This window comes from Herpailurus yagouaroundi, unplaced genomic scaffold, assembly GCF_014898765.1.
Source record: "Herpailurus yagouaroundi ecotype Mexico unplaced genomic scaffold, PumYag 159, whole genome shotgun sequence".
Lineage (NCBI taxonomy): Eukaryota > Metazoa > Chordata > Mammalia > Carnivora > Felidae > Herpailurus > Herpailurus yagouaroundi.
In genome coordinates this window covers 66742955-66767538 of record NW_024412400.1, presented here as the reverse complement: position 1 = coordinate 66767538, position 24584 = coordinate 66742955, and the positions used below count along the sequence as shown (strand labels likewise).

At 35.1% G+C, this 24584-nt stretch overlaps 1 protein-coding gene across 10 annotated transcripts in view; it reads right to left on the bottom strand.

Moving 5' to 3' along the window:
- The window catches only part of NLGN1 (neuroligin 1), an 847062-nt gene that overhangs the window by 468955 nt on the left and 353523 nt on the right, over positions 1 to 24584 (bottom strand). For 7 of the 10 annotated variants that reach the window (XM_040480780.1, XM_040480779.1, XM_040480778.1 and 4 more), the window contains one exon: positions 175 to 234. The exons of the other annotated variants lie outside the window; for them this stretch is intronic. In XM_040480780.1, coding sequence (XP_040336714.1) covers positions 175 to 234 — 60 coding nt within the window. The remainder of the gene's footprint in view (positions 1 to 174; positions 235 to 24584) is intronic. 10 annotated transcript variants of the gene reach the window in all.

The window sequence follows — 24584 nt, the reverse complement described above, 5'->3', positions numbered from 1 at the left end:
TTGAAAAAAAATTAAAAATGTGTATTTATATGTAACAACAAGCAAGAAGACAAAACACATCAAAAACGGGAATTAAAAACAACTCTTCAAAAAAAGACAAGTAAAAAAATAGAAAGGGGTGGAAAAAGTGATTGAGGCCGTTGTCATGCAAATAGATTTGGTGGAAAAAAATACCTTCATCTTCCGCACCGTCATTATCACCTAAATCATCTGTCTGTTTCTTTGTAAGGGGACCTAGGATTGAGAACGGAGAAATGGAGGGAAAAAAAAAAAAGACAATTCAAGAATAAACAAGACTGAGGGGGAAAAAATAAATGTAAATACTAAAATTCTCAAGGGTATTTCCAAAAAGAGCAGGGAATTGGTTACGTCAAAGTGATTATCTATTTTGTTTAAGGAAAAAAAAAAAAAAAAAAGAATCCCTTTCCCCAAAATATCTTATAAAAGATTTGGTTTGTGAATATATCCAGCATAAAAAATACATTATGGTTTGAAACTCAAGTCATAAGCAGCAAAGGAAATTATTTTTTTTTAATATCTACTGCATATAAAAAAGTAAACAGTTTTAGCTGAAAGAACTTAATTTATTCAGTGTCTTTTCTAATTTGAATTGGTGACAACAATAAAGTAGGCCAAACTCGTCTTTAATTTGGGACAATATAATAACATTAGGGAAAACAGAGATATGAACATTTTTACGGTGTTTTTTTTTCTTTTTTTTTTTCTCCTGTTTTTTCTTATAACAGCGTTAACACTTGGATTTTACACATTTTTATATCATACATTTTTCGAAACTGTGACTTTTTAAAATTACTTGTCATAAAACAAATATTTCCCCATTTGTTTTAATTAAATATTAGCTGTGGATTTAAGACATTTGCAGCCTGCACAAAAATATGAACAGATAATCTCATCACTCTGTAGAGAAAGCTACTATCATTAGAAGTTAGTGTTTAGTTATTAAGGAAGTTACAGAGTCAGGCCTTATATTTCATAAGCAATTTAGTAATATAACAGAATTGTGCCCTTGTGCAATTTCATGTCCAGTAGAGTTATTTATAATGGAATCATCTTTTAGGATAATAATTGCATTAAAACACTGTGAATGTTTAATAAACGTTTTATTATACTTAACAATACTAATTTGCTAAAATAAAGAAGCACACCAAAGGGGAAGCCAAAGGCCATGTGAAAGTAATTTTAAGTGTCACATTATTGACATATTCAGCACAATGAAAAAGCAAGTGAAGCCCCACATTTCTTTTTGTTTCCACAACCATTTAATTTGTATGACATTTCATAATCCTCATGCAAAAAGCAATCATTACAAACACAGGACACTCAAGTTAAAAGACAGCCAAACACAGCAAAAAGCAAGAGAATTTTGTCATGCATAAAATAAGAGTCATAGAAAAAGGAAGGGGGAAAAAGGACTGAAAGTCATGTATTGATTTCAATAATATAAATAGAAAAGAAGCAGGCATTAACTGTAAGCACACTTCATACGGAAAGATTGTTAAACATTTCGAGAAAGATTTCTGAGTCTTTTCAGCGATTACTGTGCATTATGTTTGTAATTCAAACCATACCTATTATCACAACCCTCAAAGAATGAAAAACACCATCCCAGAAAATGGAAGAAAAAAAAAAAAAAAAGAGAGAGAGAGAGAGAGATAATCCAGTTGTTTCATCAGCTCAGAGAAACATCCCTGAAAAATAGTAGTAAGTGGTAAAATCCAAAATTGTAAATGAAGAAATTAACGATGTAACTGAAGGGACCCATTGACTACTCAATTGTAAGGTCATGGTTTCAAGGTCATTCCAAATACGGAGAAGGGGTACACAATAAATTAAGTGATACGCTTTTATAGTCACTCTTGCAAGCAATCATTCCATTAAGAGAAAACCTGGATGAAAACAAGTCTATGTTAATTGACACTCAGCTATAAGTTCACAGAAATCTACGTTTCTTTAATAGGACCCTGTTTAGTGGAAAAAATACCCTCAATGTTATTGGAAGTCCATGTAACATTGATGCTATTTTTCTGAAAAATAGAGGTTTTTTTAATTTAAATTTAAAAATTACTATATCAAAAACTTTATTTGAAATAGTCCCAATTTTAAAACATCACACAAAATGTTAGGCTCATAAAATTATGTTTTCAAACTTTTTATTTTTCTTTAGCTACCTTAAGCAGTAAATGAACAGACTTCAACAATTATGATTTCTTGCATTTCTATTTTCAAAGATGCTATATAGAAGTTATAGTTTTATTTACTGGTTAACAACACAGATTAAGTGCAATGGTCATTATTTATTGCTGCCAAAACCACTATCTACTTTCCAATTTTTGCCAAACTACTTAATTTGCTTAATTCTTTTTTTTTTAATTTTTTTACTGTTTATTTATTTTTGAGAGAGCAAGAGACAGAATGGGAGCAGGGGAGGGGCAGAGAGAGAGGGAGACACAGAATCTGAAACAGGCTCCAGGCTCTGAGCTGTCAGCATAGAGCCCAACGCAGGGCTTGAACTCACGAACCGTGAGATCATGACCTGAGCTGAAGTCGGACGCTTACCGACTGAGCCACCCAGGCGCCCCTTAATTTGCTTAATTCTTGACTCTATTAAGAAACCACTAATACGAGCTCAAAAAAATTTTTTTGCTGAATCATCAATTCACTAACATTTGGATACACATGTAAAACCTGTAACAATTAAATTAAGTCACTGTCTTCATTTTGTGCAGGCCTCTTTTGGATAATTCAGGCGAAGCGTCCTAGGGTACCCCAGGAAATTTACATGACTTCTTCAGGAAATCATTCAGCTTCTACAGCCAGTTTTACATACTTTGCACACACACAGAACTGCTGGTTCTTAGGTCTGCATAAGATGCAATATTAAGAGAACCTTCATTAAAACCTGATCTCCCACTTGTTTGCATGTGGGACAGAGTTCTCAGTTTTCTCAGTTGCTAACTGACTCTGGGTCTGCATAAGTAGGGAATCAGTGGAAATGATACTGCATATACAATGAGATGACTTTTTCATGGATGAAATGGTTGAACCACCTTTTTTGTTTCATTATTTATTATCACCTTCTCTACTCAGGAAGCTGCATGCCTCTTAACTGATGCAGAATAATGATTACATACATGCACTGTATGGAACATCTTTTACTGTAGTAAATCTAAAGAGTTAAAAACAGATATAGATACTGCTTCAGCATCATAAGTAGATGGTGACATCATTATTGTAGAGAAAGAGTAAGTCAAGTTCTCCCAACTAAAGAATTTCACTTACTGAATACTAAATAAAATCTTATTATCATAGGATATCAAATTGTTACCACACTATGCGTTCCAGCAGTAATTTCATAATTCCAGCATAACTGGGTTTTCTTAACATCAATAATTGTTTACACATCTGATTTTCTAAAGGTTCCCTGGGAAGAAGAGGGCTGATAACAGTTTTTGGCAAAAATGATTATAAGAAAAAAACAAAAAAAAATAGAGTTCCTTTATCTCATATGCTTAAAGGCACAGAGAACAAGTATCTGAGAGTGTCCAGGAACGCAAAATAAAAAAACTCAACCTTGCTTTCCCCGAGGAAGCCTCAAGTAAACATATACTGTGGATTACAGAAACAGATCCCTACATGATCTCAAGATTCCTTATACTAAGGCTAGAAGGAAAACAGTCTGTTGCCTTAAACTATCTTCTTTTTAGGATATCAGCAACACTGGTTCATTTTTTCTTTTCTCTAAATTGACATAATTTGGTATAATTACTGATGTTAATTTTTTTTTAGTTGAAAGAAAATACAGTAAAAGGTAGTTGTCATTAATTGTTTTAGGAAAATTAGACAACCACATTTCAGAGACCACATGCTCCTATAAATTGATCAACATGATTTCCCCAGAAGGTTAAAACATTTATCCTTCAACGAAAATACATAGCAATCATTAACAACAATCCAACCACTGCTTATGCTTCTTTTAAACTACAAACAGTGTATTTTCAATACCAGCAGTTTAAATGGGTATCTTAAAGCATCAAAATATAAAGCGAATGAGTCCTCTACAACCTGGAGAAGTGATTTATTTTACCTTGAAACTCTATCGGATCTGTCCTCCTTGAGGAATGCACACATAACTCTCATTAGAGTTAATAGGAAAGTGGACCTCATGTCATTTTGAAAGGGAGTGAGAGTAATTACTATATTTTATATCTCCTATAGGCAATAAATAGATTCAGTGGTGAAACAACAGGACTAGGAAGGTAAAGGGAACTCCTAACCATGAACTTTCAACTCATTTAAATCCAAAATAGTTCCTTTGCCATTAGTATAAGCATAATTCAAAGTACTGGCCTTTACAAAGGACTTATGATACAGTCTTACATTTTAGGATCTGACCACAGTGCTTTTTATTTTTTAAAAAAAGGAATGAAAATATCAGCATTTCTCTGTAGTTAACTGGAGAATAATTATGAGGCTCTGAAATAATTACTATCCACCCATATTAATGCTGCTTTTTATCATTCTCTTTGATGAAGGGCTAATATACTTTAGGTCTCAAATACATTAGAACTGATTATAAATTCCTTCATTATGGGTTCAATTTAGCAGAAATTATCTGTACTTTGTGTCACACATATCTGCAAAAGGCAAGCAGGTTGAGGGTATTATTAGCTCCTGAGTTAGAAGGCTGGCTATGAGAAATGTGTCCTTCTTAAGAGAAGGAGTCTTTGAAAATTTTAGGATTATTTAGAGCTCCAGGCTCCTGTGAATACAATTGTGATAGATGGAGAGCCCTGGCTAACGACCTTGCTCTATTCTTTCCCCACCAGATTTTGAGGTAAACTGACTCCATGGAATTCCTAAGGCTATTTCCACAGAATGGGGAAATTGAAGAATGTTGCAATTTATTTGGAAATTATATATCTGATAAGAATTTAATATCCAAACTATAAAAGGAACTCATACAACTCAAGGCTGCAAACAAAACAAAACAAAACAAACAAAAACCAATAATCTGATTGAAAATGGGCAGAGGGCTTGAAAAGATATTTTTCTAAATAAGACCTACAAATAGCCAATTGATACATAAAAAGATCACGAATCATCAGGGAAATGTAAATCAAAATCACACTGAGATATCACCTCACACCTGGTAAAATGGCCATCATTAAAAAGACAAGATGTTAGGTAGCAGCTAGATATAAGCAGTAGAAGGCATACCCAGAGGCAGAGTCCCAAGTCCTTGACGGGGAAATAATAGAGACAGGAGTTGGAGGCAGGGATGGTGATAAGTAAGCCACACATTAAACACCCAGGGGCACAACATTCTAACCTTGTGACTTCCATGATCTTGGGTCTGACAGACCCAGAGTCACTTGTGCAGAACACTTACTGTCCTCTTCCACCCCAGGCTAACTCCTAGACTCATTAGAATATATTTGCATTGCAGGGGCACCTGGATGGCTCAGTGTTTAGAGCAGTTGAGCTTGGATTTTGGCTCAGGTCATGATCTCAAGGTTCCTGGGTTCAAGTCCACGTGGGGCTCTGTGCTGACAGTTCAGAGCCTGGAGCCTGCTTCAGATTCTGTGTGTCTCTCTCCTTCTCTCTCTCTGCCCCTCCCCTGCTTATGCTCTGTTTCTCTCTCTCTCTCTCAAAGATAAATAAACATAAAAAAAAAAAAAAAGAATATATTAGCATTGCAGACACAGCTGTTCCTAGGGAGAAAGTCTCCTTTACTGTTTCACTACAAACCTGGTAGGTTTCACATCTCCCCCTCCCAGCCTGTGGGAGGAATTCCCCAGATGATTGGAAGCAGCCCCCATTAGAGACCACCCCACTACAAGTCGTTGCTTCTCCCAGCCCAGAGAGAAGCAACAAATATCCAATCCCAAAACAACCCAGGGCCTGGTCCACCTCCAGGAACCTGCTTGCTCTCCTGCTCTCCCACCGAGAGTGTACTTTCTTAAATTGCTTTGGGCTTGCCAAAAGGAAAAAAAAAAAAAAAAAAGAAAAGAAGAGAAAAAAAAATGTTGCCACTTATTCTGGGACAATTGGAAGCAGTTTAAATCTTTTCAGGAATGTTCATAGTCTTTATAAAACTAGAATCAAAGATGTAAAAATCTAATTATATCTGCTCTTTATGGAAGACAATGCCAGAATTCAGTACTTTATAAATAAAAAGAGCAGTATGTTACTGTATTTGAATTTTTCTAAATTGATAAACATTAAAATACAATGACTTAAAGAAATCAGACATCACAACAGTTGGTGTCATTGCAAAGGCAGTACATTTTTCCTATTGAAATTTAGTGGATTTTATATAACTATGATACATAACTCTTGAGAATATAGAAATGAATGAGATAAACTGATTTGGAATAATACTCATTAATTTGATGTTACTGTTATTTATTAAAGGTTATTATACTTCTTAAGCTATCAGTTATATGAATATATAAAGAAATCATAGCTAAAATAACTTTTTAATTTTTCAATTAAAATACAGCATTCTTATACAATATCATAAATATGCATTATGATAAAATAAAAATGGAAAGCAAACTTCTGTGATAAGGTATTGGAAGCAAACTTTGGGAGAATTCAGTTTCTAAAGAATCCATACCTGTGAAAATTTTGGTGGCACTACTATGCCATGTATGATGTTTGAGTATCTTTTAGGAAATCTGCCCGTTTAGGCTAGTCTAGTGGTTCAAGTATGCTATGGAAAGGACCAGGTTACAAGGTTATAAAAGTAGCAGACATGCTCTGTGTTTTATTTTTGCGTTAGGAGAAAACACCTACATGTACAAAAAATACATTCCCTCAGACAGTTCTTCAGAGGCAGAGCACAGCTTAAAACATGACTTTTGGGGAAAAGAAAAGTTAATGTTAAGGCCAGGAAAAAGGGAAAGAGAAATCATGGATCCAGTACATTGAGAAGAACTCATTCATATTTATAAGAAAAACAAGTTGTTTTTTCATAAAATTACCTTTGTTACAATACTTTGAAGTCAGAAGAAATCTTGTCTAGAACAAAAGTGATAGGGTCTGGGGAAATTTTTTTTAAGTAGATAAAAAGAAATTTAACTAGGCTAACAATCTGAGCATCACCAAATTTGCACAAGTTTATTATTTTTTTTACATTATATTTGTTTGATTTTTAAAAAATGCACATGCAGTATTTTATAGCATGAAGAATGTCAGAATAATGCTCCCTTCTCATCTGGAGTAATGTGGCTGTATGTTGTATAACCGTAGTACTTTGTGAAGATATACTCTCCACTGACCTGGTTTTCCACACATTATCCAAAGATGTACCTAAGTATGGTGAGGACACAAGTGCCACAGATGCCCAGAGCTCTCTGAGCAAGGCTTGAGGATTGGGATGGCATTAATAGCCCAAACGCCTTCACATGGCTTCCAGTATTTACTCATCCAGGCTTTCCAAATATATGTTATGCTAGGTCCTCAGGATACATGGTGAGCAAAACAGGCAAGACCCTAGCCCTCATGAAAATTAATTTTGTCAGAGAAAGAGACATTCGTCAAATAATCACACACATAAACATATACTCACAGACTGTGTTAAGGAAAAGAATCTTAGTGTTATGAGGGGTTATACAAAGTGACCTAGCTGAGCCTAGGATGTCTTCACTGAATAAGTGCAATGTGGCCTGAGGACTGAAGGTTGGCTCAGTACGAAGGAAGCCAAGAGGCTGGGGATGAGTAGGTAGGGTGGAAAGAAGATTCCAGCCAGAAAGGCCCTAAAATGAGAGGAAGCCTGGAGGTCAGTGTGGCTGGCAATGGGGAGCAGAGAGTAGTGGCAGATGAGGATGAGCACACACCTCCTCCAGCCAGAGGATTTTTGTCTTAACCCTAAAAGCAATAAGGAAAGCCATTTAAAGGGTTTAAGCACACACTGACAAATTCTGGCTTATCTGAATCTTCAACAGAAAATCAGAAACAGGCAAAGTCACTCCAAATAATATGGCAGAGAATATCTTACATAGAGATCTACATTATGTTCTTATGAGATGAAAGGAGTTTCATTAGAAGAAATCAGACGATGGAAAAGGAGTCTATAATTCTCTATTTTCTGCTTGCAAATAAAATGAATATCACCAAAAAGGAAAATCTAAGATTCCAGCACACCTAAAATTTTATGAGTATTTTTATTTTTTTCAGTTTATCTATTTATTTTGAGAGAGAAAGAGGTGGGCATGGACAGAGCAAGAGGGAGAGAAAGGATCCCAACCAGTGTCTGCACTGAGAGCTGGACTCGAACTCACAAATGGTGAGGTCATGATCTGGCTTAACTGACTGAGCCACCCAGGCACCTCTATGAATATTTTTAAAGTTTTCTATTAAATATGTATTTAAAGTTAAATTTATGTTGCCTAAGAATTAACATAATGAGAATTAACATATCATAACTATTCTAATATTCATACAAAGGCAGATATTCTTTAAGTGATTTCTACTTGGATATCTCACCCCCTTCTCACTACAATAGGAATACCCACAAGGTCCACCTCAAGGCCAGCTGTATCTCCCATACAGGTTTTGCTTTCAGACTTATAACTTCCCTCTGCTTCCAAACTTTAAGCCTGGAGATAGTCATTAACCATTTCCTCTTCCTCCCTCTGGTCTTACCCACATTTCATCAATTTTCCAATAGAAATTGTATTCTTGTCACACTGTCCCAAAGCTCTCTATTATTGGCCTTGTCTGTAGCCATCATGGTCACGTGCCTGAATTCTTGCAGTAGTCTCATAGCTGTTCCCACTGTCATCTAGACTCTAGACTGTCTCCAAGCCATTTTGTATACCATAGGTTTTTGAAGTTGTACATAATAATAGTGGCAAACCCAAAAGAAAAAGATTTAATCACCACCAGCTAAAATGTATACACATTCAACTCCTTCTAAGACTAAAATTGCAAGCATTCCAAGGGAACAGGAACTCAAAAGCGTATACAAAAAACTTGTACTGTGAATTTTAAAATAGCTGTAACAAGACAGATGAAAACTAAATATAGTTTAACACTCATTTTGATGTTTTAGAAATTCATGAGCAGAAAGATTTTTTTATTCAAAATGGAAACAAGTCATTTCAAATTTTTTTTTTAAATGCAGTTCAGATTACTGTTCATTGAAGACCACTTTCATTGTTTCACCACTTTGTTTAAAAGTTTTTACTATCTCCTTCTTTCTTATTATTTTAGACTAAATGCCCCAGAATAAACCTTAAGACTCTCCTTATTCTTTCCAGATTTTATCTCTTCATTCCACTGCTTTCCAAAACACATCTTTTCTGAATTCTGCCAAACATTTAAAAAAGAACTAATACCAACATTTCTCAAAGTCTTCCCCCAAACTGAAGAGTCTTCCCCCAAACTCATTTTATGTGACCAGCATTACCCTGAGAGCAAAGCTAGATGAGCACACTACAAGAAAAGAAAATTACAGGTCAATATCCCTGATGAACATAGATGCAAAAATACTCAACAAAATATTAGCAAACCAGATACAACAAAACATTCATAGGCTCATATATCATGATGGAGTGGGATGCAAGGATGATTCAACATCAGCAAATCAATTAATATGACATATCATGTTAACAAAATGAAGGCTAAAAAAATCATACGATCATCTCAATAGATGCAGAAAAAGCATGTGACAAAACACATCTATTCACGATAAAAACTGAACAAATTGTATATACAGGAAATGTATCTCAACAGATAATAAAGGTCATATATAATAAGTGCACAGCTAAAGTCATATCTAATGGGAAAATGCTGACAATGATGCCCATTCTTACCACTTTTATTCAACATAGTACTAGAAGTCTTATTCAAAACAATTAGGCAAGAAAAAGATATGAGGTGTATCCAAATTGGTAAGAAAGAAGTAACATCACCTCTATTTCCAGGTGACATGAAATATCTAGAAAGTCCTAAAGACTCCACCTAAGTACTAATAGAACTAATAGACAAGTTCAGTAAAGTTGTAGGAGAAAAAAATCAGCACACAAAAATCAGTGGTGTTTTTATAACAATGAAATGTAAAAAAAAAAAAACATTAAGAAAAAAATCTCAATCACAATAGAATCAAAAAGGTTAAGTAAGATATTTAGTAATAAATTTAACTAAGAAGGCAAAAGATCTGTACACTGAAAACTATAAGACACTAATGAAAGAAACTGAAGAGGACATAAATAGGTGAAAAGATATTCCATGTTCATAAATTGAAAGAATAATAATGTTAAAATGTCTATACTATTCAAAGTGATCTACAGATGCAATGCAATCTCTCTTAAAATTCCACGGGTGCTTTTTACAGAAATAGAGCCAACAATCCTAAAATTTGTATGAAACCACAGAACACACAAATAGCCCAAGCAATACTGAGAGAAAACAACAAAGCTGGAGGCATCTCACTTCCTCATTTTAAACTGTATTACAAAGCTATAGTAATCAAGTCAGTATGATATTGGTATAAAAAGCAGACACACAGATCAACAAATATACCTAAGCATATGGTCAATCAATTTTCAACAAAGAAGCCAAGAATATAAAATAGGGAAAGGATAGTCTCTTCAATAATGGTGCTGAGGAAACTGAACAGCCACATGTAAAAGAATGAAACTAGACCCCCGTACAAAAAGTAATCTCAAAATGTATTAAAGACTTGAATGTAACACATGAAATCATAAAACTCCTAGAAAACAACCTAGTAACAAGTGAGCTCCTTGACACTGGCCCTGGTAATATTTTTTTTGGCTTTGATACCAAAAGCAAAGGCAACAAAAACAAAAATAAAGGGACTACATTAAACTGAAAAACTCCTACACACCACAGAAACCATCAACAAAATGAAAAGGCAAACTATGGAACAGGAGGAAACAGTTTCAAACCACATATCCAATGAGGAGTTAATACCTAAAATATACAATAAATTCATACAACTCCATATCAAAAACAAAAACAACACACGTACACGCGCGCGCACACACACACACACACACACACACCAACATACAAACAAACACAACACAAAAAACCTCAAACAACCCAATGAAAAAATTCAGAACCTGAATAGGCATATTTTTTTCCCCAAAGAAGACCTCTATATGACCAATTGGTACATGAAAAGGTGCCCAACATCCATACTCATGAGGGAAGTGCAAATCAAAACCCTAATGAGATTATCATCTCACCTCTGTTAGAATGTGTTATCAAAAGATAAGAAATAAATGCTGGCAAGAACGTGGAGGAAAGGAAACCCCTGTACACTGTTCATACGGATGTAAACTGGTGTGGAAAACAGTATGGAGATTTCTCAAGAAGTTAAAAATTGAACTACGATAGATTTAGCAGTCCCACTCTGGCTATATAACCAAAGGAGATGAAATCATTACCTCTAAGAGATATTTGCACTCCCCATGTTCACAGCAGCATTGTTCACAATAGCCAAGGTATGGAAAAACCTAACTGTCCATAGGCAGATGAATGGATAAAGAAAATGTGGAGTATATATACACAACGGAATACTATTCAAACTTAAAGTTCTTTCATTTTTAGTAACACGGATATACCTGGAGGGCATTATGCTAAGTGAAATAAGCTAGATAGAAAAACAAACTAACAAACAAATACTGCATGGTATCACTTATATGTGGAATCTAAAAAGAGTTACAAATAAGGAAATAAAAGTCAAATTCATGGAAATAGTAGAAAAATGATTGTCAGGGGCTGGGGAGTGGGTGAAATAGGAAGACGTTTAGAGTGAAAGGTAAAAACTTTCAGTTATAAAATAGGTAAAGTCTGAAATTCTTAACATGGTTACCATAGTTGATAACACTATATTGTATAATTGAAATTTGCTCAGGAGTACAGCTTAAATGTTCTGTCATAAACACACACAAAGGTAAATATGTGAGAAAAAAAACCAAAATACATCTTTTTCCATTGTGAGTCTTGTCATTGTTGCACAAAAATGATCTCACATTCACATCTTGTGTGTTTTGTCTCATAGAGTTGATTCCTTAAAGTTCTAATCAACTCAACACAGAGGAGGAAAGAAGGATGATGAGCATAGGGAATCTCCTCTAATATCCCATGTAAAATTTGTTTTCACATTGAAAAAAAAGGGGTACTATTGTATGGTTTGGCCTGAACTGTTGTCTCCAGGATACCAACTAGAGATAGTTCTATATTGCTCAGCAAGACCTGACTGTGAAAATACCTTAATTCCTGGACATTACTAAATTTTATCTCCATAAGTGAAATAAATAAATTGAGACAGTAATTTTTTTTCTTAGTTTTCACATATTTACTAGTATTTTTGCTAACCCTCTGTTCCCTCCCTTCTTCCTTCTTCCTTCTTCCTTCTTTCTTCTTCCTTCTTCTCTTCTCTTCTCTTCTCTTCTCTTCTCTTCTCTTCTCTTCTCTTCTCTTCTCTTCTCTTTTAATATAATTTATTGTCAGGTTAGCTAACACACAGCATATACAGTGTGTTCTTGGCTTCGGGAGTAGATTTGCACGATTCATCACTTACATACAACACCCAGTTGAGCCAGTGATTTTTAAGATCTATTTTCTGAGTGGTGCTCACTGGGAAATAAGTCAGTAAAGACAAGACCTCTACTGTTGAGGTCCCAAAAGAGGTAGATTAACTGTGAGTGTATGTTCCCCTGAAGTGACTTCTTGACAATTTCTAGTCTCACACATGTCCCTCCTGGCTAAATATCTCTTGTCCTCAGTGAAGCTATTTCACTCTTTCCACCTCATGCATTCCATTAGACATGGATTGATTCTCTCTTACCATGCAATCAGGAGTCTTTTGGGGACACAATCCTGTGCTCCCTCTTGCCTGATACAATAAATGATAAGCTTACATTTGAGATAGATAGATAGATAGATAGATAGATAGATAGATAGATAGATATAGATATATATATATAACCCACTTGTGAATCTAGTAATTATATGCCCAGATCATAGGATGCTAACGCTGGAAAGGACTCTACTGACTACCAAACTCTCTCATTTAACAAGTCCTCAAACAAACAAACAAACAACCATTAACTGATTATGCACAAGCCTCAAAACTAATTAAAAGCAGAGCTCAGTCTAGATCTCAGGTTTCTTATCACTTCTTTATAGTAAGTCACACGGCAATAAAAGATAAGCAGAGAAAAGGAAAAAAAAAATTGGGTGTTGAGGTATTGGATGTAGCATAGATACCTTTTAAATAAACCACAAATCAACAGGCAGACCATTATTACAACTATGAAGCCTTTAGTACTCCTCCAACCAACATTTATTTAGATGTCAATGAGGTCAAACTTTAAACAAAAATAAATATTTATAGAAATATTTTCCTTTCTTTAAAAGGAAAAAAAAAAACAAAAACAAATTAAAACAAACCAACAGATTTGGAAGGACAAAGATCATAGAGTTTAAACCAAATAAGTAAAATCAGTTAAGAGGTACAATTTCCCAGTATTATTAAACTGAGTGATGTGTAGAATGAATAAAGTGTGAAAAAAAATAATCCACTTGACTTAGAAGAAAAACAATAGCTAGGGGATGTATGGCCCACAGGCCAATGAAATAGTGAAATGCTCTGTACAGGCTAAATGACTACTGTCCAGAACTCTTGAAGTCCCTGTACTCTAGCACCTAAGATGCTTTAGCTCAAACCATTCCTCAGATCCCCTAACTGTAGCATAATTAAGAAACTAAAGGGTTAATGTTTGGTATTGCAGGGGCTCCCATCACCCACCTACAGTGCTATCGACTGATATCCCTTCTAACTAGGCAATGTTAGCATTTTAATATCCCCTCTGGATTACTTTCAAAGACATTTTCAAACCTAGTAGTCTGTGACTCTAATACATTTCCTAAAATATATATTAATACTACTTGAGAGGCACCTGGGTGGCTCAGGTGGTTAAGCGTCCAACTTTGGCTCAAGTTATGATCTCATGGTTTGTGATTTTGAGCTCCACATAGGGCCCTCTGCTGTCAGCACAGAGCCTGCTTCAGATCCTCTGTCTCTACGGCCTCTCTCCCCTGCTCGTGTTCTCTCCCTCTCTCTCTCAAAAATAAATAAACATTAAAAAAAAAAAGTACGTGGTATTGTGACTGTGTTCTAATGGGTTTGGAAACAGATACATAAATATATATACACACACACGCATATAATTGTGTATACACACACACAGGTTTGGATAGTGGCTCTTTCATGTGCTAGTGGTGTAATCCTGGACATTTTTTTTTAAGTCCAGAACATCTTAGGAACACAGTCCCACCCCATCCTCAATATTGTTATGATATAATTCAAAGTGCCTACTAAAGGGCTTAATGCAGAGAAGTACAGTTAAATTTTTGTTTGCCCTCCATGTTTCTTTTATTTATTGTCTCAAATCAAATGCTTAACACATATGCACCTGTGTGCCTATGCACACACACCCCTACACTCACACATATGTCTCCCATTATAATATATGCTAAAGAAAAAGGACTTTAGTGTTTTATTTATTTTTGACAGAGAGAGAGACAGAGCATGAGAGGGGGAGGGTCAGACAGAAAGGGAGACACAGAATCTGAGCTGTCAGCTCTGAGCTGTCAGCACAGAGCTCAATGCAGGGCTCAGGCTCACAGACCGCGAGAACATGACCTGAGTGAAGTCAGATGCTCAACCGACTGAGCCAACCAGGTGCCCCAAGAAAAAGGACTTTGGAATTAGGTTGTTCCCACTCAGCTGTCTACTAGCTGTGTGATTTTTGTAACTTTCTTAGCCTCTGTAGTATTCAGTTTCTTTAAATGTAAACTTGGACAATATCCATCTACCAGGACTATCAAAAGGATTCAAGATCATGGATATGAAATACCTAGTATAGTGTCTAATTTATAAAGACACTATAATAATAATGATAATTATCACTGAATTATCTAAATGCGAGATTAAATTGTATTTAAGATGTACTAATGTCTAATATACACATATGACAACTATTTCCACTGAACTTACAGAATTGACCCAGTCTTCCATTGCTTAATCTACAAACATCTAATTAGGGTCTAATATTGCATCATTCTCCCCAAATAATCTATCAACAGAATATACTGGCAAAAAGATGATTATGGTATCTTACATTCACCTAAAAGTACTGACACGAATTTACCAGAATATTCCTCAGATGGTAATAGTATGTAAGCTTTATGAAGTCTACTGAGCACCAAGCATCCTAGAAGGTGTGTGGCAATAGTTGACTGTATAAACATTATTTTCCACCAGTGACCTCCAGGAAGATTATGTCAAAGTACCTCTTGGTAGTACCTGCCAGGAGCAGTTTTCCTGAAAGTTATACATAGCTCCAGATTTTTACAATGACTGTGGTAGAAAGAAATTTTCTCAATGAGTCAAAAATTGAGCATCTACTTTTACACATCTAACATATAATGGATTTTCACATATTTTTAATTATAAGGTCATGCCAAAGAATGGGACACAATAATTAAAATTACAGTTTCTAAAACTATGCTACCCGGTTTCAAATCCTGTCTGTAGTTATTATAAGCTCTGTGATGCTAATTTCTCTGTCTTCATTTCCTCATTTGTAAAATAAGTATAATTAATAATGGTACCTACTTATGGAGTTACTGTAAGAACTAAATTAGTCAATGTACCAAATTGCTTACTCAATACACTGTAAATGGTGAAGCAAAGTGTACCTATTGTTATGAGATGGGTAGTGATTATCTTCATTTAATAGAAATTAATGAACTGTTCAAAAAACCTGATGCTATGTTAACTACTCCACAAGAATTATCTTATTGGCTCCTCACAACTATTCCAAATCCCAGGATTATTATTATTCCATCTGTGGGTGGACTGGGAGGGGAATTTGGGGCTTAGAAAAATTATGTATTTTTCCAATATCTTCCATCTAATAAATAGGGATGCCAGGATGCAGGACAAGTTCTGTATTATTCTGGAATTCACACCATTAGGCTTCTTCTGTGCTTCCAAAGGGTATCACAAAAATGTCACAAAACTGCTTTCAGGGAGATTAATAGAATAGCAGTTAAAACTAAGACTGTCTCAATGGGATATCCATACATATGTGTATATATATATGTATATATACATATATGCGCACACACATATACACACATAGTTATGTATCTATATCTACTCATGATATCTACTCATAATATATACATATTTGGATCTCTGCTCAGAGTAAACTTTACTGTTAACTTATTACATGACATTAGTTTCATTGAAATGATGAAGAGAAAAAGAAATGAAACTTTAAAATGTGGGGAAGTGCAAAATAAGATGTGTTGGGAAACTCTTTTATGGTGTGAGGAAAAAGAAGCAGGGTTGTGTATACAGAATTAATAAAATAAAATAAAATAAAATAAGATGACATGTGAGTACTATGCTGTGCAGAAGGACCAAGTCTTATGAATGGCTTATCCCTAACAGAAACACTGGGTAGGCAGGATGGAATTCACTTCATGGGAGCAAGACAGTCTAGAAAAAGGCAAGAAATGTTTATTCAAATGGAGAACATCAAAGTTGAACCTGGGTTTGTTACTTAGTCCCAGGGGTGTGGACCCTAGGCATATTAGGGCCCAGATGGTGAAGCTGTGAGGCAGTCTCTCCCACAGTAACCAGAGGCCCCAACAGCATGAGATGGTTCATTTTAGAATGCCAGCTGCCAAGTTCTCTGGTAAAAGAGTCCAAGATGAGCTATATGATATTGTTCAAGTCACTTCATGTCTCTGAGCCTTCCTTTAGCTGTCAAAAGGAAGACAATATCGTCTAGCCACCTCATGAAATCGTTGTAAATCAAATCACGTGGTGTTTGTGAACACATGGCAAAAGGCTTATCATATGTAATATGAGAGGTTTACATTATTGGCTCTGAACAAGTGGAAATAGTGGGGACTGCTCATTACAAAGGTCATGACTGACACAAAGGACTGGCTGCATCATGTATTCAAAAGAAGAGTATCTATACTATCTTAAAGAAAAAAGTCCATATATACATGTAAATATTTTTTTTTAATTAAAATCCTCTTGCTTCCCTATGTGCCTATCAAAACCACAGTTTCTAGAATCAGATTTTCTGACTCCATCAACCTACCCACTGTCAGACTTGTCGAAAGTCATTTGACAACTCCACACCTCAGTTTGCCCAACTGCAAACTGAGGATAGAAATAACACCAAGCTCATAGCATTGCATCTGAGACTAGAGGTGGTAATATATATGTAGCACTTAGAACAGTGTCTGGCATATTTTAAGGACACAATGCATATTAAGAATTCGTATTAAAACACAGTGAATACAACATTTAGAAAACTAGATTAATTGTCATTTTACAAGAGGAAAAAAATGGGTATTTTCTGTTGTCTTTAAAAAAAGTGAAGGCTCTGAATCTAATTAATAATATGTTTAATATTTAGTCACTACAGGTTTGAAATTGATTATCTGCTAATGAGAATTTTAAAGAGACTTTCTTTTTTGGCACAATATCAGGTCTGAATTTGTAGTATTAGGGGAAAAAAGTGCAAAAAATTTGAAAGCAAAATGCCATAATAGTTCTCTATTTCCATTGTAATAATAGTCATTAAGGAAAGAGTTGACAGGTTTGGGACAAGCTAGAATTTGTAATACTTTATCCAGTTGAAACACCAAGAATTTTTATAGAAAGGCAAAAGTGATATTCTGGATAGAATTCTATTTTAAATTATGTGAATATTAAAATATTTTTTCTAATTCTATTATTTACCAACTTTGATATTCTAGATTTGTTTTCATAATTTGTAGTACTGTTTAAATGTGGTTATGTATGCCAGCACTGCAAGAAATAATTGCTTGCGGGTGACTCCACTCACGATGTGCATTTAAGATGCTCAGTTTAAGAACATCTGCAATAGGAAACATGGCCACCGAAAGCTTACATTCTATATTGTGCATGATTGTGTTTTGGGAAACCCATGAGCAAAATTAAGGTATTTGATCTTCAAAATATAAACATGCCATCTTAAAAGGGGTTTATCTCTCAAGTATTTAATGGTTGCTGGATTACAAGAATCAATATGGGATAAGAGGCTCCATGTTTTATTGATTTCTCCTTCGCTACATTTTCATTCTTCCTTTAAGCTATTAAAATGCTTCAGATCAAGCTACTTTTTGTAAGATGGTCCAGAATAATAATATTTATCAAAGATAACATATCTAATACTAATATTTTGCTATTGGCAGTCAAGATTGCCTTTGAAGAAAATATATTTACTTATATCAATATAAAAGCTTTTGAGTTTAGTTGCTAGTATTTTTACAACGAAGGCACTTTTTCCAAATATATAGAGATCACATTTGATTTGTTAAAATATTTCACATTTAGGTAAATAGCCACTTCTTGAATATCACAGAATTTTTGTTTTAATATAGAAATCTAGAAATAGCTGTATTAAAATTTAAAGCAATAAAAATATGCAATTGACTTTAGGCAAGAGATGTGTTTCAGAAATTTGCACATGAATCAATGTTTGTAAATTTGGAATACACTAAGAAAGGCTTAGTGTTGGCACCCTGTAGTGAATTATTTGGATAAATAAATTTCTCTTATAAGAGAAGAGCCACCCCAATATGTGTTTTCTAAGTTACCATTCCTATGTATTTTTTTTCCTTTAAATATGGATGCATCTATATTTATTTAGTAGTAAACTCAACTCTTCTGGTTCATGTTAAGAAATAGTATCTAATGTTTTAATTGCTTATAATTAGGGTTCATTTATCTTTTATATTCACCTAAAGATAATTTTTCACTGAGAATGAATGATTTTCAACATTACTTTGCTGAAATGGAGTAGAAATTTTCTTCTGCAGTCAGCTTAATTATTGTAGACATTTCTTTTTTTTTTTAATTTTTTATGTTTATTTATTTTTGAGAAAGAGAGACAGACAGACAGAGTGCGAGTGGGGGGAGGGGCAGAGAGAGAGGGAGACAAAATCCGAAGCAGGCTCCAGGCTCTGAGCTGTTAGCACAGAGCCTGACGAAGGGCTTGAACTCAGGAACCTTGAGATCATGACCTGAGCCAAAGTCGGATGCTTAACCCACTGAGCCACCCAGGTGCTTCTGTAGATTTTTTTTTTTTTTTTAAGCAGAAGGGCAAAGACAAAACTCCTAAGAGAACAGGGTGCAAAAAAAGACCTAAATGGTTCTGTGTTAAAAACAAAAGGAAAAGAAAAAAAATGAATAGATAGAAATATTCAGGACAATTACATTGTACAAAATTCTCAGGTGGAATTCTTCCCTCACATGACTCTCCCTTTGTATTTGAACATATCTTTCAGATTAATCCCTGTAGGAAAATCAATAAAATTCAGTTCTCTAGGCAGTGCTTCTCCTATATGAGTGTACATAAAAGATACCCAGGGATCTTATTAAAAGTGACAATTCCTACTCCCCTTCCCTTTGAGATTGATCAGGGTTCAGTCCAGAGTTCAGCAATGGAATGATGAATCAGGTCTATGGAACACACTTTGAGGAAAGCTTGGGATCTAGACCCTTTTCCTATTTGGGGATTTTGACTCTTATTTTAACTCTCACTAGGAATAAAACAAGAAGATCTACATAAATATATGAAGTTGACAACATTGTGTGCATGTTTAGTTATGACCCACATCAGCTAGAAATATTTCTCTGACTCATATGGTGTCTTCTCTTTGAGAAGAAAATACCCAAAAGAAACAGAGTGGTCTATTCCCAAATAAAGCTTTATTTTTTAGAAAACTTTAGGTGATATATAGATTAGGTAGATATGGATAGATATGTGTATATATGAACATGTATACAAACATATGTATACATATATATAATAATGTATACATGTATACATATATATAATAATACACATATATATCATTGAAAATATTAAATGTCTCTATTCCTTTGCTTTAGTATTTAGAAATTTAGTCAAGAGATAATCTCCATCTCAAAATATTTCACAGCATATTTGTTTAAAATGTACTTAGGGGCGCCTGGGTGGCTCAGTCGGTTAAGTGTCCGACTTCGGCTCAGGTCATGATCTCGCAGCCCGTGAGTTCGAGCCCCGTGTCGGGCTCTGTGCTGACAGCTCAGAGCCTGGAGCCTGTTTCGGATTCTGTGTCTCCCTCACTCTCACTCTCCCTCATTCATTCTCTGTCTCAAAAATAAATAAACGTTAAAAAAAAAATTAAAAAAAAATAAAAAAAATAAAAAAAATAAAATGTACTTAATCCTGACAATAATTTAGATTCTTTGAGGCTCACATATTACTAAGAAAACTCACCTTACTATCTCATGTAATATCATACCAGACCTTAGTAAAACTAAGGCTGGTAGGAAGAAATAAGTTTCAGACAAAGCAATGAGCTCAACCTGAGGTAGTTCAGAACATACTTCTAGGAAAATTAAGGAATGTAACGTAAGGACGATGTAAAATTTCTTAAGAGATATCTAAGGGGTATAAATGTCCACGAGTGAGGGAAATATGCTCCCTAGAACATAATGAAATAAACAGAAGTATAAAAATACAATAAGAACATAGCACAGCAATCTAAGGGTGGCAGCACCATCTGTGGCCTGGGAAAAGAGGAATCGTTGGGGCCCCCCCCTCCACCCCCTACCCCCACCCCCTCACCCCCCGCCTAGTGCAGGAGCCAGGGAAGCTAGGAAAATTTTGAATTATTATAGTGAGAATTAAAGTCTTATTCTTTTTGTCTTCAAGCTATGAGTAACTACGTCTCTGGTTATTTCTCTGTGTGTGTCTCTCTCCATGCATGGATGTCACATCTACCCTTGTGTGTGTATTTCTTTGTGTATAAATGTGTGTGAATTTTCCTGTCTAGTTAGGCGCACATTTCATTCCTATGGGGTTACGTGTCATTCACTTTGTCTGAATATATGAGATCTTCCCAATTACATCTTGCTGCTTATTTGCATACTTTGTTCTGCCTTGTGTATCTCTCTGACCAAGTGTGTGCTTTTTCTCCTCTCTGTTGTATATGTGCTTTGTGTCTCCATTTAGAAGACTTCTTCCGCTTCTGAGTGTCGTTGACACCTTGTGTCCCATTCTATCTGTACTTTTGTGTATTTTTCTTTGTATGCCTCCCTGATCATCTCACGGTGTCGGAAGGTTTACAGTGGTTGTCTCTGCCTCTGTGTTTCTGAGGGCACATGTTATTGTTTTTACATATATCCATCCCTATGTGTTGCTCCCTCTCTTCCTTTTTGCGCCTCTGGGTATGGCCTGTATGCGTGTTTTTCTTGCAAGCTTGCTCCCATTTATGTGGGCACCTCTGAGCATTTCAATGTGTCCTCTTTTCTCTATATGTCTCTCTGTTGAGCATGCCCTGTGGGAGACTAGGTAGACGAGAAGCTCCCGTGATATATACCCTCTCTCAAGCCCAGTCTGTCAGTGAAAAGACTCAAGGAAATTATCTAGTCTTTTATTGCCTCCAGACAGAGCTACTGCTAACGTATTCCACAGAGAGATGTTAATAGTCATCTTTCTTACCTTTCCTAATATATTCTGTTTTACACATAGAATATCTATTCCATGACCTAAATGTCTCTAAGCATTATTTCCTCAAGTAAAAATTATGATAAAAGAAGCACCTTTTTGTAGGATTGCTGTGAAAATTACAGATGTAAAGTTCCTAGCACATTATCTAGCACATAGTTGGTGCTCCATAATTTTATGACTCTTATCAGGGCACATTTCTACGCTAAATTTTGTTGAAAAGTTAAATTCCTCTAAGGAAGCCTGCTATACAATTAAACAATTTTAAGAGAGATTATTTCATGCAACGTTCCTACCTTTAAAAAATATAGCTAGAAGAATGGTATAAAATGGATCTCGTCTAAGAAATACTATGACAACATTTTGGATGGAAAGTATATTAGAACATATGTTTCCATGCCTTCCGTGGCCTATGGCACTAATCCAGTAGCTCCAGATTATGCACAATCTTAGATCAATTAAAATATAACTCATAATGACATCTAAGCTATGAGATCATTTACTGTAACCTCTTCATCTGTAGCAGGTGCGAACACTGAAGCCAGGGAGATTGAGTCTCAGAGACCTGTCCGAAGTTCTAGGCAACAGTGACAAATGTGCCAAAAACCTTCATGCCCCTCAGGTTTATAGTCTATGCTGTTTCCAGTGTGTTTTGCTACCTTCACTATGGATTGAAAACAGTTTTTTTTTTTTTTCATATAATCACATCGTTTGAATAGATAATTCATTCACAAAGTTAAAAAATCATTCAATAAATACGAAGGGATATTGAATAGTCATGGTCCATCTCCCCTACCCTTAGCTCTCCTGTTCCTGCCTCATCCTTGATCCTGTAGGTAAGCACTCTTCCATTTTGTGTGTGTCCTTTCCATATTCTCTATGCAAATTCAAGGAGATTATTTATATAGACACAGTAGTTATAAACTACATGTATTTTTATTTCTTCTCTTTTTTACATAAAGGATAACATTCTAAATTCACTGTTTTGCCCCTTTCTTTTTTTTACTTAACCGTATATCCGGGAGATCTTTCTATATCAGTATACGAAAAACTTCCTCATCTTTTTTTTTATAGCTGCACAGTGATTTCAGATTTTTTTTTTTAAGAATCTAATTAGTTGTGAATACTTAAACCAAAGGGGAAAAAATGAAGCTTGGTAAAATGATACAAGGCTATATGGAAAAATTCCCACACCAATTTTATTTCATGGGTGGTGAGGAATAATGCAAATAGAAGGGTCAAGGCGAACTTTGAGCACACAGTAAAAGCCGTCTGGCCACACGTGTTCCCTTTCTTAACCTCCCAAGGGCTGCCTGAGTCATGAAACAAATACATAAAATGTCTACAGTTATTTTACTTTTTACTCCCAGGAGCAAAAATCCATACAATACAAACATTCATAAAATAGGAGCTCCTAGCAGGACCTGAACGTCCTGAAAATATGCAGTGCTCAAACTACCATTTTAAGTTGTAAACTTACCAAGACAAAAACCCATACATGTACACACAAACTCAGTTTTTTCTTAGAATAATTTTTTATGGTATTACAGTAAAACAAAGTATCTGCTTGAGAATTTTTTTTACTATAATTCCATTATCCATTGTCTTTCCTACAGTCCAATTAATTCACTTATCTATATTATTTCAGGGAATTAACATTTTAGTGACTATAATCCTGTCAGGAATGTTGTTAGGTGCTGTATGTACTTTATCCTAGTGAGCTCACCCCATCTTCCCCAACTGTCCATGGAAACACAGTTAGATCTATGTCTGATTTGCCTTATTCCTCCCTATCCAAAATACACAGTAGATAACAATACGCAAAGGTAACTAAAAACTTCAGAAGCCTTTCTAACAGGAGAATTGCTTTTGCGGAGTTCACAGTTCACAGTAACACAGTAAGGAGCAAAGAGAGGCAGATTCTCCTATTCTACGTCCTGCCTGTTGCCCAGTGAAATTTCAAACTTCCCTTAAATCTCAGATCAAGTTAAGTCTAAAATAAAATTACCTTAAGTTCTTTGTCCATAACCAAGTCACATAAAAATACTGCCCAGGTTTGAGCTAATAGTTTATTTTATGACTCTACTAAGAGTATGGATGCTAAATCTACATTACATTTTTAAAAGATTTCATTTTTAAAAAAAACACTTCAACATATATTGCTTCACTTATTCTAACCACGTTGTAAGTCAAGGGCTGATGTTCCTGTTTTAGAAATATACACATTTTGTAAATCTAATCATGGAAACATTGGAAGACAACCCATCTTATCCAAAGTTACATCACTAACAAGTGGTGGCAACTCTGTTGCTCATGTTTGATCCAATGCTTTTCATGGAAACCATCCTAACCTATCCTCAGATCCAGAAATGAATAATTGGACTTGATAACAATTTAGTCATTTAGTCCCAAGAAAGGAAAGACAAAAAATCAAAATGGCAACTAAAATATCCATCAAAGTTCATCCATCCTTAATGGTGAACAAATTCGGTCTTGTGCACTTGATAAAATGAATTAGATGGATCCATATGTTATTATATTAAAGTTATCTAACATACATACTTTTTAAAAAAGGCAAATTTCATAATAACATGAAAAGCATCATCCCATTTGTATACAAAAAATATTACACACACAAATGCTTAACTATACATAGACATTTCATGGAAGGATATCCAATAGTTGTACTCTCTAGAAAGTGAGTATAATATGGGGGCACCTGCTTTGCTCAGTCACTTAAGTGTCCAACTCTTGAATTCAGCTTAGGCCATGATCTCACAATCATAAGATGAAGCCATGACCTGCATTGGGCTCTGCACTGGGCATGGAGCCTGCTTGGGATTTTCTCTATTCCTCCCCCTCTGCCCCTCCCCTGCCTGTGCTCTCTGTCTCTCAATCAATCAATCAATCAATATAAAGGGAGTATAGTATGTCATATGGAAAAATAGATAGAATTTTTTTTTTACT